This window comes from Chrysochloris asiatica, unplaced genomic scaffold, assembly GCF_000296735.1.
Source record: "Chrysochloris asiatica unplaced genomic scaffold, ChrAsi1.0 scaffold00039, whole genome shotgun sequence".
NCBI classification, from domain to species: Eukaryota; Metazoa; Chordata; class Mammalia; order Afrosoricida; family Chrysochloridae; genus Chrysochloris; species Chrysochloris asiatica.
The window spans coordinates 16,819,954-16,836,394 of NW_006408557.1; the positions used below are offsets into that span (position 1 = coordinate 16,819,954).

Here is a 16,441-nt window from a genome sequence, read left to right on the forward strand (position 1 = left end):
AACCAGGTCTTCACCCGGGTTCACAGAAGTCTATTGAACGTTGTAGGGCTTAGCTCACCGCTTCATTGCTGTTTTTCCCTCACTTCCCCTTATCGGTGTTGAGTGTGTTCACCAATCACAGCGTGTATTGCCATTGAGTCTTAGTCTTGGAAGAGGGTTTGCACTGAGGGAACCCAACCACTTGCCTTGATGTTTCCTGGGCAAGCAAGTTGCTTGTTTAAGCACTACTTTTTAAAGTATACTTTTTGAATATACCGAATGGAGTGTGCGCATCATTTAAAACCATCACTTGAACCCTTTTAATTTTTTTAAAATTTTGCCTTGTGAACAGATGATCTTTGATCCTACTATGAGTAAGAAGAAAAAGAAGAAGAAGAAGCCCTTTATGTTAGATGAGGAAGGGGATGCCCAGACAGAAGAAACCCAACCCTCAGAAACAAAAGAAGTGGAGCCAGAGCCAACTGAGGACAAAGATGTGGAAGCCGATGAAGAGGACAGTAGGAAAAAAGGTGAGTGGTTAATGAGAGAAACTTGGTTGTCATCAGAAACCTGGTGCTAAATTTGGACTTGTAGTGACTTCTCAGCCTCATTGGAATGTTCCAATGAAGTCAAGACCATCAGCAGTCTCTCTACACTGGGCCTTGCTAGCTTTCTGATAGATTTGTTCGTGGTAAATTCTCCCTGAATTCACAAGTTGCAGAGATGATGAAACCCCATCATTCCAAATCTGGTTTTCTAGTCTAACCTGTCAGTTCTCTTCTTCAGCTTTAATAATAGTTGCATTTGAATGGAGGCAGGAAAATTGGCCAAAGGTAGACAGTATTGTGTCTTAACAGGTCTGAAAAATATATAGACAGGATTAAAATTTTGCCCTGAAATGTTTGGAGTTAGACTCTAGCCTCGTTATTCGTGCTTGTGTGCTAACATAGTCACAATTTGACAAGAGAAATAAATGTTTCAATAAGTAATGTCTGTTAAATATTAGACTGTATTGGGGATAGAGATAACTAACATTTTTCGAGGAGTTCTGGTATGGCGCTGTGGGCTAATGTGCTGGACTGTAAAGTCAGTTTGAAACACAAGGTCAGTAGTTCAAGCTCACCAGCCACTTCATGGAAACACTCTATACAAGGTCACTGTGGGTCAGAACAGACTAGATAGCACTTAACAACAACAACCATGTGCTTAGTATCATGTACATGTTTAATACAAACTTAGAAGGGAAGTCATATCTGTTGTAATGAGGTAAAATTAATTTAAAAGTTTTATAGCTGTGAAATCCTCAGCTGTTCCTAGTATATAGTAGCACAGAACCAAATGGAAAACTTAATGAACTGAATCCATTATTCATTAATATTAGGTAAATTATTATTGATGTTCATAGTTACTATGTACCCTTATTTTAATGAAATAGTTGATTAATTAAGAAGAATACATGGTATCTTGGAAGGGTGCTAACTTAAGTGGTGGGACGGGGGATAAATAAGGTTTAGGGAATCCTGATGTGGCGCTGTAGGGTCAACACTGGACTGCGAGCCACAAGGCTTACAGTTCAAACCCACCAGCTTCTCCTTGGCAACCCTATACAGGGTCACTATGAGTCTGAACCAACTTGACAGCACTTAACAAAGCAACATGATTTCTGTAAGATGAGGGTAAGAGATATGTCAAAAGTGCCCATTTGAAGACCTGAATGTTAGGGACAACACTGTACTTGGAACTGGAAGTAGTTCAAAGACTGGTGCCTGGGATTGAGGTAGGGGGTATGAGGGAGTAGGCAAAAAGTAGAGAGAAAGCTGGAGAGTTTTAGAAATTGTGTAAGAAATGAGCAGGCATGTAAGCTTGTTGATAACTATGTTGGTCTACTGGTGAGTAGAAGAGGGGGAAAGGCAGCAATGAAGAAAAGGGCCAAGTTCAACCACATTCCATAGACTCCCTTTGACCTGGAGATGAGAGAAAAAAGAGGAAGGACTGGTTGGCCCGAAGTGTGGTGAGACCTGGGGACTCCTGAGCCCATGGACAAGGACATAGCCACAGAGGGCTAGAGCTGAGCGTGAAGCATCCAGCTAATATGGAGTGAGAGGAGATGCACAAGAACACCCAGACTTGCAGACAGTACCCTTTTGACCTAGCCTCCATGGCTTGATAATCAGAACTCGACTAGAAGAAGGTTTTAAAAAAAAAAAAAAAATTTTATTTGATCAAGGAAATGAGGGTAAAATGCTACAGTCTGATGAACTTCACCTATACTATGGAGGTTGTTGTTGTTAAGTATTGTAGAGTCGGCTCCAACTCATAGTGACCCTGTATAGGGTTTCCGAGGCTGCAAATCTTGACGGGAGCAGAAAGCCTCATCTTTCTCCCACAGAACTGTTGGTAGTTTCGAACTGCCGCCTTGAGTTTAGCAGCCCAATTCATAACCACTGAGGACCCTAGGGCCATCAAGGGAGAAGAACACGAGGAGAATGCTGGACCCTATCCAGAGAAGCAGGGAACTCTGGTAGCGTAGTGGTTACGATTTGGGCTGTGAACCGCAAAGTCAGCAATTCCAAACTACCAGCTGCTCCGTGGGAGAAAGATGAGGCTTTCTGCTCCCGTAAAGATTTACAGCCTCAGAGATGAGGGCATGGAGAAAGAGAACAGCTGAGGATTCTAGACTTACGGAAAGAGAAAGACTGAGTGCTGGTGGTCAGGAGGCAGGCTTACAGAATGTGCCCTTTGGTGGTTTAAATGATTGTATATTCCTGAGTGTTTTTGTGTACACCCCCACCCACCCACCCAAAAAAATAAAAAACAACCAGAGGGAATGAAAGCAAATACTGTTGAATGATGATGCATGGAGGGACTTGTATCATTGCAATTAAACGATGGTGTAAAACCGACTATCACTCAGTTCACAATAAAAACTTAAAAAAAAGAAAGAAGTTGTGTGTAAGAGCCCTGACTTTGTCCTGGGAGGCAGTGGGGCCATTGAAGATTTTAAAGCAGGAGAATGACATGGTTTAATTTACTAAGTAAATTTTCCCAACATAATCCCATAACCAAGTTTTTCTGTTTACAAAGGTTACAATTGGCCTGCCATTGAGATTTTCAGAACCGTAACCTTGATGGATGTGGAGGGGCTACTGTGCTAATTATATGGTTATACTTAATATTATAATTTTTCAGTAGCTGAAACATGTTGACTTTAACTGATGATTTGATGTTTTGTTTATTATTTGTTAATAATTGATAACCCCTGATCTGCCCTTTTTAGATGCTTCTGATGATCTTGATGATTTAAACTTTTTTAATCAAAAGAAAAAGAAGAAAAAAACAAAAAAGATATTTGATATTGATGAAGTTGAAGAAGGCGTAAAGGTAGTATTAAGTATCTATTGCTCTCTTTTTTTAAAGGTAAAATTTGACCTCTTGAAAGGTTGCTAATGGCTGATGTTTCTCCTTTGTTTCATGTCTTACTAGCTTTGCTTTTTGTTATTTTCTTGGGAGTATGTCCAACTGGGTATCTTAAAGGATTATGGTCTAAGGATTATAAAGTTAGGTTGTATCTATTATAGTGTATGCCATTAGGATAATCAGAAAATGCTCCTTGTTCTTAACCATAATGAGATTGTTGGGCAGAGTATAGAGATATCTATATGAAATCCGTAGAGTAAATGATTTCTTCTATTTAACATGATTTCTTCTATTTAGCCTGTTCAATACATAAACTTGTGTGTATGTGTGTGTACCTCTGAGCAGCAAAGAATGAATCCCAGCCTGTGTTGGTTGATGACTGACAACAGTGTGGACTATAAGTGAGTTGGACCACTCAGGCTAGTTTTATGTTCTTTGACATTGTGGAGAGTTGACCCTACAATCATTTTAACATTACTGGATCCATTTCCAATACTAATATCTCAAAATTGTTTTGAGAACAAGGACTAGATAGATAGCTATATGGATAGGTAGGTAGATCAGAGAATGGATGAAAGGAGAAAGATGGAAGAAATAGGGAACTCAGAGTCTATTCTTCCCCTGCTTAGAGCTACTGCCATTTTATATACTGTCCAGGAATGTGAGTAGAGCTCACACATCAATTTATTTATATTTACATATTCATATATGTTTATGAATGCACATGCCCCAATTGCCCCATTTTGGGCCCTCTACCCCTGGTGTGGTGCCGTTGGCTATGTGCTGGGCTGCAAGGTCATTTTGAGCCACAAGCATGGCAGTTTAAACCAACCCATCAGTTAGTTACTCCTTGGAAACCCTGTATACGGTCACTATGAGTTGGAACTGACTGGAAGGCACTTAACAATCGCCCTGATATTTGTTCATTTCTTGTATTTGAAATATTCTTCAATGACATCCTTGGCCTAAGATTGTTTGCCATACCCCTAACAAACCACATAACTGTAACCAACCATGTCATGGTTCTATCAGTTTTGCAGAGGTCTACCCACACTGGCGCTGTGAGTTAGTGCGTCAGACTGCAAAGTCATTTGAACTGCAAGGTCAGTGGTTCAAGCACACCAGCCACTCCTTGGAAACCCTATACAGGGTTGCTATGGGTCGGGATCAACTCGACAGCACTTCACAACAACAAAAACCCACTCCTTAAGCTTCTTGTCATCCACCTGAATCAGGTTGATTTGGTGTTCACTACATACCACCACTAACTTGACATGCACAGAATCAGTACAAGTGGATGTAAACATATAGAGGTGGGCCTGGTGGTCGCCTACAGCTTTGGCGGCTTCACCAAATCCATGTGCTAGGTCATCATGGATGAAGGAGGTGTTCAGTACCTCTTGTAAAAGAGTATTAATGTTCATTCCACCTCCTACAGTAATGCCTTTCTTGGCCTTGGCAGTTATGGGTGAGACGAATCTTGAATACACCTGGGCCTCCACCGTCACATAACTCAACAGTGGCAGGGAAAAAGAGCCCCAATTTTTCTTTGGTGAATAGCTTCTTTGGCTAAACCCAAGTAAACAAGAGTACATCTGCAATGTAGCAGGAAATGTATACTATAATTTCATTGAGATTTGGAAACTGTCACAGTTTTGGTAACTTGATTAGTTCAGCAAATATGTATTGTGAATACAGTGAATCAGGTTTTATGCTTGGCTAATTGCTAGGGATTCTGAACTTAATCTGCTAGTTACTTTGTTTCCAGAGATATTTTAGTTCTGAGATAATTTGGTGGTGGTAGTGGTTATGTGCGGTGGAGTTGGTTCCAACTCATAGTGAGCCTGTATAGGGTTTCCGAGGCTGTAAATTTATACGGGAGCAGAAAGCCTCATCTTTCTCCCACGGAATAGCTGGTAGTTTCGAACTGCTGACCTTGAGGTTAGCAGCCCAGTTCTGCTACTCCGGAGCTCTGAGATATTTTAAAGTCATTTAAAACAAAAACTTTTACCTACAATCATCTTGTTCTTTTTCTTGGGACTTTCTTCTCTTCCTGTTATTGTAAGAAGGTTGAGTAAGAAAAATACTCAGATTGTATTGAACAAATATGGACTACATTTACTGGGTAACAAGACGACATTATATACCCCCAGAAAGTCTTGGTTAACAAGGAAGTTTTGGTAATAATTCTTGATTCCTCTAGCAGCTCTTGTCCTGCAGAGTCCCTTACATACTCTACTAAGTTCTTGGATACTTTTTTCACTGCTGTTGAAGCCATAAGAGGATGGTATAAGTGACCTGGTTCAGGGAAGACATGGATGCTTACTTGAAGCCAATATATTTTGAAATCTTGGGTGACTTGCCAACCTGAATTTATAGACTATGACAGGTTTGTGGATGTAAGATGCATGCATTGAAAAGCCACTTTTTGCTATTTTGCACCTTTGATTATGTTTTGACCTCAGTTCAGAACCAGCCTTCAAACTAATTTGAACCCGTTCAGTCATGGCTGGTGCAGCATAATTGGAACAGATCCTTTTGTTGTTTTTTTAAATTGTGGGTTTCCAGGACAGCTGTAACACAAAAAATTACAGGTCAGAGTCCTGGAGTGGGAGACTCACAGAAGGCAACATGAGCTGTTTGGGAACCTGGTCCAGGAGGTTTGGCTGTTAGGACTGCAGAGAGCACTGCATTGCTGGCCTGGAATCACTGTTTCCGACTGCTAGTCAGGAAATTTGGTTGCTATGCAATGAGCACGCTGCCGTTGTTTTCTAAGGGAGATTAAGTTCTAACTTAAAATACGGTGTAGACCCATAGTTTTTCCTTTCTGGTTCCAGTACTCTGTACTTTATTAAAATCCAGTCCTTTTCTGTTTTCACTTCTTCAGCCAGGAATGACCTGATTCAAAGCTCTGGTTTAGAAGTAGACCGTATTGGAATAAAGTAGACACTGGTATATGACTAGAAGCTGACTCTAGTGTGTGTTAGTTTATGTTGTACATCCCCCCAATTTTTTATTTATTGATTGTTATATCTGGTTTCCTGTTTGTGTGTCATATAGCTAATACCATGGGCTGATTGGTCTTTGATAACCAAACCTAGCACCAGGCTACAGCTAGATAGGAATTCAAAGTCCAGAGTTTCAGTGACTCACAGCCATTCCACTTTCTCTACTTCCTCGTCCTGCTGATAAGATTTTTGAAAATACTGCAGCCACTGTAACCTTGTCTCAGGCACAAAAAAAATAGATATGGATAGGTAACACTGACAGCATGCTTTTGGCCAGGGAGCTATGTATGCTGGGGAGTTGTTCTTAAATACTGTTGAGTTGGTTCCAACTCATAGCATCCCTGTATGTTTCCAAGGAGCAGGTGGTGGGTTTGGACCACCAACCTTGGGGTTATCGGTCCAGTACTTATCCTGCAGCACTGGTGAGAGGAGAGAGAAATTAGAAGGCTAGAGACTGAGATTGGTCCTTTCTGCTCTTCTAGGGTGTTTTGTGAGTCATTTTTAGTCTGTGATAAGCCCTGTTTATCTCTATACTTACAGCAGCTAATCATTTTGGACCTAAAGTTTACCTGGTCTCTATCCATTTGTTGTTGTTAAGTGCCATCAAATCAGTTCTGACTCATAGAGACCCTGTATAAAGTTTCTAAGGAGCAGCTCTGGTGGGTTTAGACAGCCGACCTCTCAGTTATCAGTCCAGTGCTTATTCACAGCACTGCATCAGGACTCTAGTCATTTGTTATGTGACCTTAATTCTTCCTGGGTTATGTGTTTGCCTCTTTCATGGTATCATATAGTGAAGTGATTCTCAAAGATCATTTCAAAATCACTTAGAAAAATACTTCTGAACTTTACTCCTGCTGAAGATTGTCAGAAGAATTAGGACTCATTTAAATTTTATTAGGTGATTCTGACAGTTGCCTAGTGTCGAAATAAATGAAAAATTATTGTGATAAATAAGATCCTGAGGTTGAAAAAGAAAATGAAGGGGTAAAAGAGGCAAATTCCACAAATGTCTTGAGGAACTTTCTTGTTAAATAGCAGTCTCTCTGAGTCATTTTGGCTCACCTGTGAGAGACATTGCTTACTTAATAACTTCAATTTTGAGTATCTGATTTTTCCCCCCTCCAAAATGATGGTAGCCCGTGTCGTTTAAAAAAATGAAATAGTCCCAATATCACTGTGCTAATATTATTATCAATTTCTTAGGATCTTAAGATTGAAAGTGATGTTCAAGATCCAGCTGAAGCAGAGGATGACCTTGACATTATGCTTGGCAATAAAAAGAAAAAAAAGAAGAACGTCAAGTTCCCAGATGAGGATGAAATACTAGAGAAAGATGAAGGTATATTGGGTACTCAGCAACTTGTTTCTAGTTTGCTCAGACCTTTGGCCTAGTCTCTTTGATGTGAGGCTCCTTTTTTGTTGTTTTTTTCTGCTTTATTCCTATGGCTGGATAATGGAAGCTGAAAGAAAAATACGAGGGTGAGTCACAAATTATCCGCACTCCAGTTATTTTAAAATGCCTGTCCATGGCTAATGACAACATTGAGCACGCACTTGAAATGATTGTGTCGAATAAACAGTGGATTATGTTGCAAATGCTTTGCATACCAGCCATGGCTCTGCCTATGAAATAATCCATGATAGACTTAGGTTTCAAAAAGTATATATGAGATGGGTACCGAAACAACTCACAAAAGTGCATAAACACAAGTGTTTGGATATCTGCAAACAAAATTTGGACCAATGCTCGAAGGAAGGTAAGTTTCTTGAAAAAAAAACATTACTGATGATGAGACATGGATTCATCACTACAAGCTTGAGAGTAAAAGAGAATATGGAAGGGAGACATCCTTAATCTCTCACCAAGAAAAAGTTCAAAAGTTAGCCATCAGCTGGAAAATTGCTTATAGTTTTCTGGGATTCTCAAGGGCCATTATTAGAACACTCTCAGGAAAATGGTTCAGCAGTCAACAGTTCTCATTACAGTGAGAGGCTTACTGAAGAGCTGGAGCCTAAGCTTGGAATTCAATGCAAGGACTGCTTTCCAAGGGCGATGTGATCTTGCATGACAATGCACATCTGCACACCTTTGCCTACACTACTGACACTTGGCAAAACTTCATTTTGAGGTGTGAAAGCATCCTCCCTGTAGTCTAATGTTGCTCCATTGGAGTTTCATTTGTTTGGTCCTCTGAAAGCAGCCCTTCGAAGACAAAGATTTTACCTCTGATGAAGAAATGAAGACAGTGGTGCATTCATGGCTCGCAGCTCAGCCTAAAACATTTTCTAATCAAGGAATCTGAAAGCTTGTTGACAGATGGACAAAGTGTTTTAAAAAGCAAGGAGATTATGTCAAAAGATGATATATTTGTCTTTTCTAAAAGGTGATTAAAATAAATTCTGCAGCCAGCGTGTGGATAATTTTTGACTCATCCTCATAATATCTTAACTGTATACTGACAATTATAAGATTTCATGGAGAAGAGTTTGACAATTGTGGGTATATTAAGAAATTAGTGATTCAGACTATTGTGAAAATTACTATAAAGTTTTGAGTGTTTTGTTAAATGTACGTTTTTTTATTGCTCATTCTCAGAGAACTTTATTATTGTTGGCAGATGGATTTTTATAGGTGTGGATGTTTTAAGTTCTTCAAAACAGTTGGACTTTTTTTCTCTTAATTTGCCTAATGCAGTATTTTAGCTTGTGTTTGTTAAATCAAGAAACATAACAGTGTGCCTGTGGTATCATCAACATTCCAATTTGAGGGGTCATTATGATGCGTTTTTTGTGAGCCTTGATACTGGTGCTTGAGCCTATTGATTGTGTGTGCAGTTATGGAAGGGAAGGCTAATGTCTTGGAAGCTTTCATTTCTCTAAATCTGTCTCCATGCCCTCTTTTTGGTTATTGGAGCAGGGGCCGTTCCTCATTCTTAAAGTCTTTGTTATCTGCAGCTTTAGAAGATGAAGACAGCAAAAAAGATGATGGGATCTCATTCAGTAACCAGACAGGCCCTGCTTGGGCAGGCTCAGAAAGAGACTATACGTATGAGGAGGTAAGGCGAATTCTGTTATGAAAGGAGCCTAAGTTGTTGATCAGAGTTCAAAGAAAAGTGAGATAAGTGTTTCGGAAGGACTATTGAGGTGCAGATTGATAGTGAAATAGACGCAAAGTGGTGAGGTCACACAGCCAGTGTATGGCATCTCACGGTGCCCACCTATGGGCAGTGTGTCCAGAGTGTGGCAGTCATTGCAGTATACCACTCCCACTAGAATCAACTTCTGAGGACATGGAGCGCTCTGGAAATTATGGGGGAGTGGTGAAGGGGAGGACCTAATTTGGTGCCCGTGTAGGCTGGAACTTGCTTATTTGGGCTTCCCAGAATCTTTCCCATGTCATACACTTTCCCTTAGAAGCATCGTAGTGAATAGGGGCTCATAATATTCATTTTAACTTTGAACAAAGAATGGCTGGGTATCTCTGGTGTACCAGGTCCTGGTTGGGGTTGGGGATTGAGTCCCTGCCCTTAGGAGTTTCCCAGGAAATGTAATGATGCGTGTGTATATTTAGTAAAAAGTGAAGTTTGTGCTGTTTTATATTCCTACTGACTGTATATACATTATTACCATTTTATCGCTGTAGCTACTGAATCGAGTGTTCAATATCATGAGGGAAAAGAATCCAGATATGGTTGCTGGAGAGAAAAGGAAATTTGTCATGAAACCTCCACAGGTCGTCCGAGTAGGAACTAAGAAAACATCTTTTGTCAACTTTACCGATATCTGTAAACTGTAAGTTGTTTATTGGAAAGGCTCCTTCCCAAATACCAGCTTCTCAGTGGTGTTCGAAGCCTGCTTCTACCTATTGTGGCCAGTATTGCAGATTGGAGGAGGATGCCAGGGTTGGGTTGAAAGAAATCCATCATGTCTGTCAGTTCTGTCAAGTCCAGGGTCCCCTGGCTCACTTTATCAGGGCATCAGAGGTGAGAGGATATAATGCATGCTGATCCCTGAGAGGGGTTCCTAATCAGGTGTGGTGAAGAGTGAAGACCTTGCTGGAGGGCTTAGGGAGGTGAGAAGGCTCAGCAAACTGTGGTGGGCTTACCCAGAAAGCAGTACGCTTTTTGAAAGAGGCTGAATTGGGTGTGCCTCTTCCTTGAATGGTCATTGCCAGGACAGAGTTGATGAGGTTTGAGCTTTGTTACCATCATCACAGTCCATGTCTGTCTGCATGGTCCACCTCTGTTGTCCTTTCCCATCCCCATCCACCATCATTGTCTCAGAGCTTCTTATTAACACATTTGCTGCTTATAAACACATCTGACTTTATCTGCTGTTTGTTCATCAATTTCATAAGTGATATATGCTTGTTACAGCAAAAAGAACAAACAGATGGTATATGATATAATCACCCCAAATCCCACCATCCAGGGATAACCACTTGTTTTCATTACTTTGTAGGCATTGTTTAAAATATATTAGACTTTTTTGCTTATTGTAGCAGTAGTATGTATGTGCTTTTTAAAAGAAAATGTAAACATGCTCAAGAAAAGGAAGTAAAAAAATCCCTCATTAAGAGATAAATAACCATAGTTGAATCTGTATATAGCAAGTTTTGTTCACAAATATTTTTAAATAGCTTGGTATATCATACTGGTTTTTAGCCTAAAGTTGGACATGCTTATTCCTAAGTAATAGTTGTAATAGTCGGATCTGCTTGTTAGAAAAGGGTCAAGTAATGCCAAAGTGTATGGAATTCTAAAAATTAGAATAGTGAATGGCATTTGCCTTTTTCCTTTTATATTTATTATTTTTAAATCTATACACTTAGAACCATTTTGCTCTCAAAAGCAGGATTGTAGACCATAATTTATTCAGCCAGTCCTTTAAAGAGCTCTGGTAGCGTAGTAGTTACAAATAAGGCTGCTAACCTCAGGGTCAGCAATTCAAAACTACCAGCTGTTCCACAGGAGAAAGATGAGTTCTGCTCCCATAAAGATTTACAGCCTCGGAAACCCTGTACAGGGTCGCCGTGAGTCGGAATCAACTTCACAGCACATGTCAACAACAACAGTTGGTCAGTATTTAAGCTGTTTCTAATTTTCCTCCTTTGTAAACACTTCCATGAAATGTTTCTTTTCTTTTTGAAACTTTTCATACATGAATTATTTAGGAATTAGCATGTTGTTGTTGTTAAGTGCCTTGGAGTTGGTTCTGACCTATAGCGACCCTGAACAGGGTTTTCAAGACTGTAAATCTTTACGGGAACAGAAAGCCTCATCTTTCTCCTGCAGAACAGCTGGTAGTTTCGAACTGCTGACTTTGAGGTTCACAGCCCTATTTGTAACCACTACGCTACCAGAGCTCCTTCACAGGAATTAGCATAATAAATATCAACTACCCTTAGTAAATATCTCCTCAGTTGGGTGAATGTTGACATTTGGAAACGTTTGGTTTGGATCTTTTTTTATCTTTCAAAGTGGGGAGTGGACTGCGAACCACAAGGTCAATGGTTTAAACCCACCAGCTGCTCCTTAAAAACCCAATGTAGGGTTACTATGAGTTGAAAGCATGTTACCAATGGTTAAATTATGTCATGTTTGTGCCCAGTTTTTTTTCTTCTTTCTTCCCAGACAAGTCAGTGTTTACCTTTTCTATCCATGTTTCTAGACACGTACTCATATCCATGTACTCATAAAGAATAAACAATATGAGGGGGGGCTTCAAAAAGTTCATGGGAAAATTCCATTATCTTCTGTTTTTTTCCATGAACTTTTTGAAACCCCCTCATATTGTTTTAAAATGTAAATAATATTTATATCTATGCCAAAGTTGTCTTGAACTGCATATTGAATCCACCAAATAGCTGAGTATTCAGAGGTTAAAATGGTTGATTGCTGTTGGTTGCTAAGTGCCATTGGGTCGGTTCTGACTCATAGCAATTCTGTATACGGTTTCCAAGAAGCAACTGGTGGGTTTAAAAGCTTGATCATATTTCTAAGAAAGGTAATGTTTGTATATTCTACTTTCTTTTAGATTGCATCGTCAACCCAAACATCTCCTTGCATTTTTATTGGCAGAATTGGGTACAAGGTAAGAAACGGTATTCCCATTTATGCATTCTTACTGGGCATGTCATAAGAATTTAACTTGAAAAGGATATGTAGCATGCATAGTAAACATTCACTTGTCAGAAAGGGCTTTTAGGCCAAAGGCGATGTGAAATCACTTCATTTTTGTGAGACAGCTTGGCTGCTACAGAAAGAATACAGACTTGACACTGGCAGCTCATCTGAATAGGCTGTTGTGCCAAAATGAGGGCACATTTAGTTTCCTGTCTGTAATTTAAACTCTTGGGACTTTTTATAGTACAACTATTAGATGCTTTCAAATTTCACAGGAAATCAGAATATTTTTTCTAATTTGAGAGCAGACTATTGAAATTCCGCTTGTGAGAAACCATTGAAACTGGGATGGGTGATAAAGATAGCTCCTTCCCTGTCTTGGGACCGCATGGCTCTGTGCATTCAGGGAGGCTAAGATCCCACGGAGCCCATCCCAGGCCAAGTGCATCTTTTGGCATTATCTCAATCTTTACAACAGTCTTGTGGCGTATAAACTAATACCCCCTCTTGCAGATTGGGAAACAGGTTCAGTGAAGGAAAGTTGTAGATGATCACTTAACTAGTTAGTGGTACAGTTCCAGGCTTACCACAGGTGTTAGTTTTCATTCATATAAGTCTACCTTCTTAGTACAGAGGTCCTTACAGTGTTTTGCTCTCTTCCTGCTCTTCTCAAGCCCACTATTGAAAAAGCAGTTATACTTGCTGTAGATGTGAGAAGTCAATCACTAGCCTTTTGGTGAATAAAGAGGCCTTGGTGGGGTGGTGGTTAAGTGCTCGACTACTAAGTGAAAAGTGGGCAGTTCAATCCCACCAGACACTGGGGGGGGTAGGCAAAAGATGTGAAAGTCTGTTTCCATAAAGATTGTTGTCAAATGCCATCAAGTTGGTTCCAACTCATAGTGACCCTGTATAGGGTTTCTGAGGGTGGCTGGTGAGTTTGAACCACACCAACTTTGCGGTCTGGTGGTTTTCCTACAGCACCACACCAGGACCCACCAGCTGCTCCTCGAAAACACTATACAGGTTCGCTATGAGTCAGAATTGACTTAGGCACTTAACAACCACAACAGTATAGGGCCACCTTGAGTTAGAATAGATGCAGTGGCAAGAGGTTTGTTTTGGTTTATGGTATAGGGTATGCAAGCTCTTATTTGGAGGAGCTGTGTTTGAATGTAAATTTGTTAAAACCATTGTTTATTTTGAGTTTGCATAAACTAATGAAGGATCAAAAGCTAAGTGTTTTTTTTTTCTACTCAGAAAAATCTACAGTTCTTATATAGAGGTGTGGTAAATTACAGCAAGTTGTGATCTATGAAATTACAGGGTTGTTGAAAAAACTCCCTTTCTTTTGACAGTGACTGTAAAACATTTCCTACAAGCACTGGAATCCTTTTAACTTTGGGATTGCAGGCTACAGTCCATAGTATTAAAGTAGTAAAGTAAAACTGCAGGAGAGGTTCTGAGAAAAGTTATTTTTATGATGAGTTACAGAACATATACAAAGTTTACTGTTTTCACCATGTCATTTGTAATTTTCACAAATAATAATGCATAGCCTTAAGCTTTTCTTTCTCAAAAGAATTTGTTAGTAACATCTTAAAAAGTTTTCTCCTTAAGTTACACTAATAATTTATGGTCTGTGGGTTTTTTTTTTGGGGGGGGGGGAGGTAACAGCTTAATTATGATAGAATTCAAACATGTAAAGTGTGTAAAGTCAATGATTTTTTAATACATTCTGGGTTTTTAACTATAATGGAATCATATGATTTGGTGCTTAGAATATTTTATTTCTGTAACCCTTTCCATATTTTTATAGTTCCCTCACTGCTGTGCAATAGTAGATACTCAGTAAAAAAGCTTGTTTTCCTTTGTTGGATAAATGGGGTATCATAGCTTAAAGAATCGATTTGCTTTGTACTTAAAATTCATTTTGATTGTTATGGACTTTACTGGTTGAAATTAGAGGAAAAGTTAGGGAAAATGATGAGTAGGTCATCAGGCACCAGCTCCTTAAAATACTCTTTAAAATCCGGGAGAAAGTTAGACCACTCTTAGAACTTTGTACAACATTGACTATCTTTTCAATTCATTACATATAAAAGTCTGGGAATTTGGTTCTGTACAGGAAAGATCATCTAAATAAAGATGTTTTTGTTTTCTTCCATAGTGGTTCTATAGATGGTAATAACCAACTTGTTATCAAAGGACGATTCCAACAGAAACAGATAGAAAATGTCCTGAGAAGATATATCAGTAAGTCTAACTCAGTTTCATCATATCATTCTAAAATGTTCTCATCAAACTTCACTCTTTGGGGAACCATTTGTTGATAATTTATAATGATCCTGGAGAGACTGATAGCAAAAGAAGGGTGTCTCTAAACCATTGATCAGATGTCGGAACTGGGGTTTGGATTTTCTCACAAGGCCCAGCTTGTCTGTGATTCAGACATTGCTTGGCCCCTTTTGCTGTCTCCCTAATCACTTAAAATTGGCATGACTCTTCCACCGAGGAGGGTTCCTTCTGGCCAACTATCCTGTAGACACAACCAGGAGTAGGTAGCTGACACAATTTTTTGCCTTAGGCAATTGGAATCATTTTCAACCCATTTGTTTTAGCACCTGAAACATCACAGCAGACAGCCTGTGTTTCCTTACTCCCAGAGTAGCCAAACTTCCCTGGTCTGGGTGCCCAGATAACCTACTGTTTCAGCCTAAATTCATGGTTTTGAGTGGACTATGTGACTCAGTATGGCCACCAGATAACGCTATGTGTTTCTCTTCCTACAGAGGAGTATGTCACCTGTCACACGTGCCGATCACCGGACACAATCCTGCAGAAGGACACCCGACTTTATTTCTTACAGTGCGAAACTTGTCACTCTCGATGCTCTGTTGCCAGCATCAAAACCGGCTTCCAGGCTGTCACGGGCAAGCGAGCACAGCTCCGTGCCAAAGCTAACTAATTTGCTAATCACCACTGATTTTGCAAAATGTGTTGTGGAGATTTGGCTGGACAGGTTTACCACCAGAGTGGCTATTCCACTGTATTAAACACAAGATAGAAAAGCTGCCAAGTTCTTTGGGCTTGTGGTTGGTTGGCCGGTGAAATCCTTGCAAGATGCTGAAGCTCCAGCTGTTGACAAACTCATTGCTTACATTAGCAGCTGTCAGAGAAACGTGATGGGGTAAGGAGGTGCTTTTTTAAAATCGTTCATAGACTTCTGTAAAATGCAAGATAAATTAAAGTTATTATAACAGTGATTCTTTCAATTTGGTTTGTCCTTTAGTTTTCTTTATATAAAAATTGTGCTTGGTGAATTCAGCATAAACAGTTAGTGCCTGGGCTCTGAGGAGTCTGCATCCTCATCCTGAGAAACCGGACGTCGGCAGGCACTTCAGCTGGACAGCCATTTTTCTTCTCAGCTTTGCAAAGTAGTCACTGCTTTACATGAAAGTGAATTGAGCAGAAAATCTGAGGACTCTGCCTCTTTTCAATGTCTGGGAATGAGGCCATAGATTTGAATTTTTTTTTGTACGTGAGGATTGTTGATACTACCTCACTACCAAGTCCTCTAGCTGTTATCATCACATGAGGGAATACAAGGTGCTAGGTACCTTTACCCTCAGAATGTTCTTCCTCATTGGCTACTAATAAGAGTCTTACAAACATAACCTCTGTAACTGGTACACTAAGGAAAACCCTGTTTGGGCATCCCACTGATGAAGTGATGTATGTGCAGTACAGGGGACTCTTCTGAGAAGAGTCCAAATGGTGATGGACTGCCCCGCCTCCTCCCCAACTTAGGTCCTGGCTTTCAGAAAGGCCCACCACAAATGCTTTTCTATTTTCTATATGAAAAGTAGCTTTTGAATGTGACCTGAGAAACCAAGAGATGTGTGTGGTGTT

General features: G+C 39.9%; 1 protein-coding gene across 1 annotated transcript in view; it reads left to right on the forward strand.

The window, feature by feature from the left end:
• EIF2S2 (eukaryotic translation initiation factor 2, subunit 2 beta, 38kDa) overlaps window positions 1-15,795 on the forward strand; it is a 25,837-nt gene extending 10,042 nt beyond the window's left edge. The window contains exons 2-9 of the mRNA XM_006860675.1: window positions 332-509; window positions 3,257-3,360; window positions 7,611-7,746; window positions 9,363-9,463; window positions 10,051-10,199; window positions 12,444-12,500; window positions 14,700-14,785; window positions 15,322-15,795. Coding sequence (XP_006860737.1) covers window positions 332-509; window positions 3,257-3,360; window positions 7,611-7,746; window positions 9,363-9,463; window positions 10,051-10,199; window positions 12,444-12,500; window positions 14,700-14,785; window positions 15,322-15,497 — 987 coding nt within the window. The 3' untranslated portion in view covers window positions 15,498-15,795. The remainder of the gene's footprint in view (window positions 1-331; window positions 510-3,256; window positions 3,361-7,610; window positions 7,747-9,362; window positions 9,464-10,050; window positions 10,200-12,443; window positions 12,501-14,699; window positions 14,786-15,321) is intronic.
• Window positions 15,796-16,441: the final 646 nt, after the last annotated feature.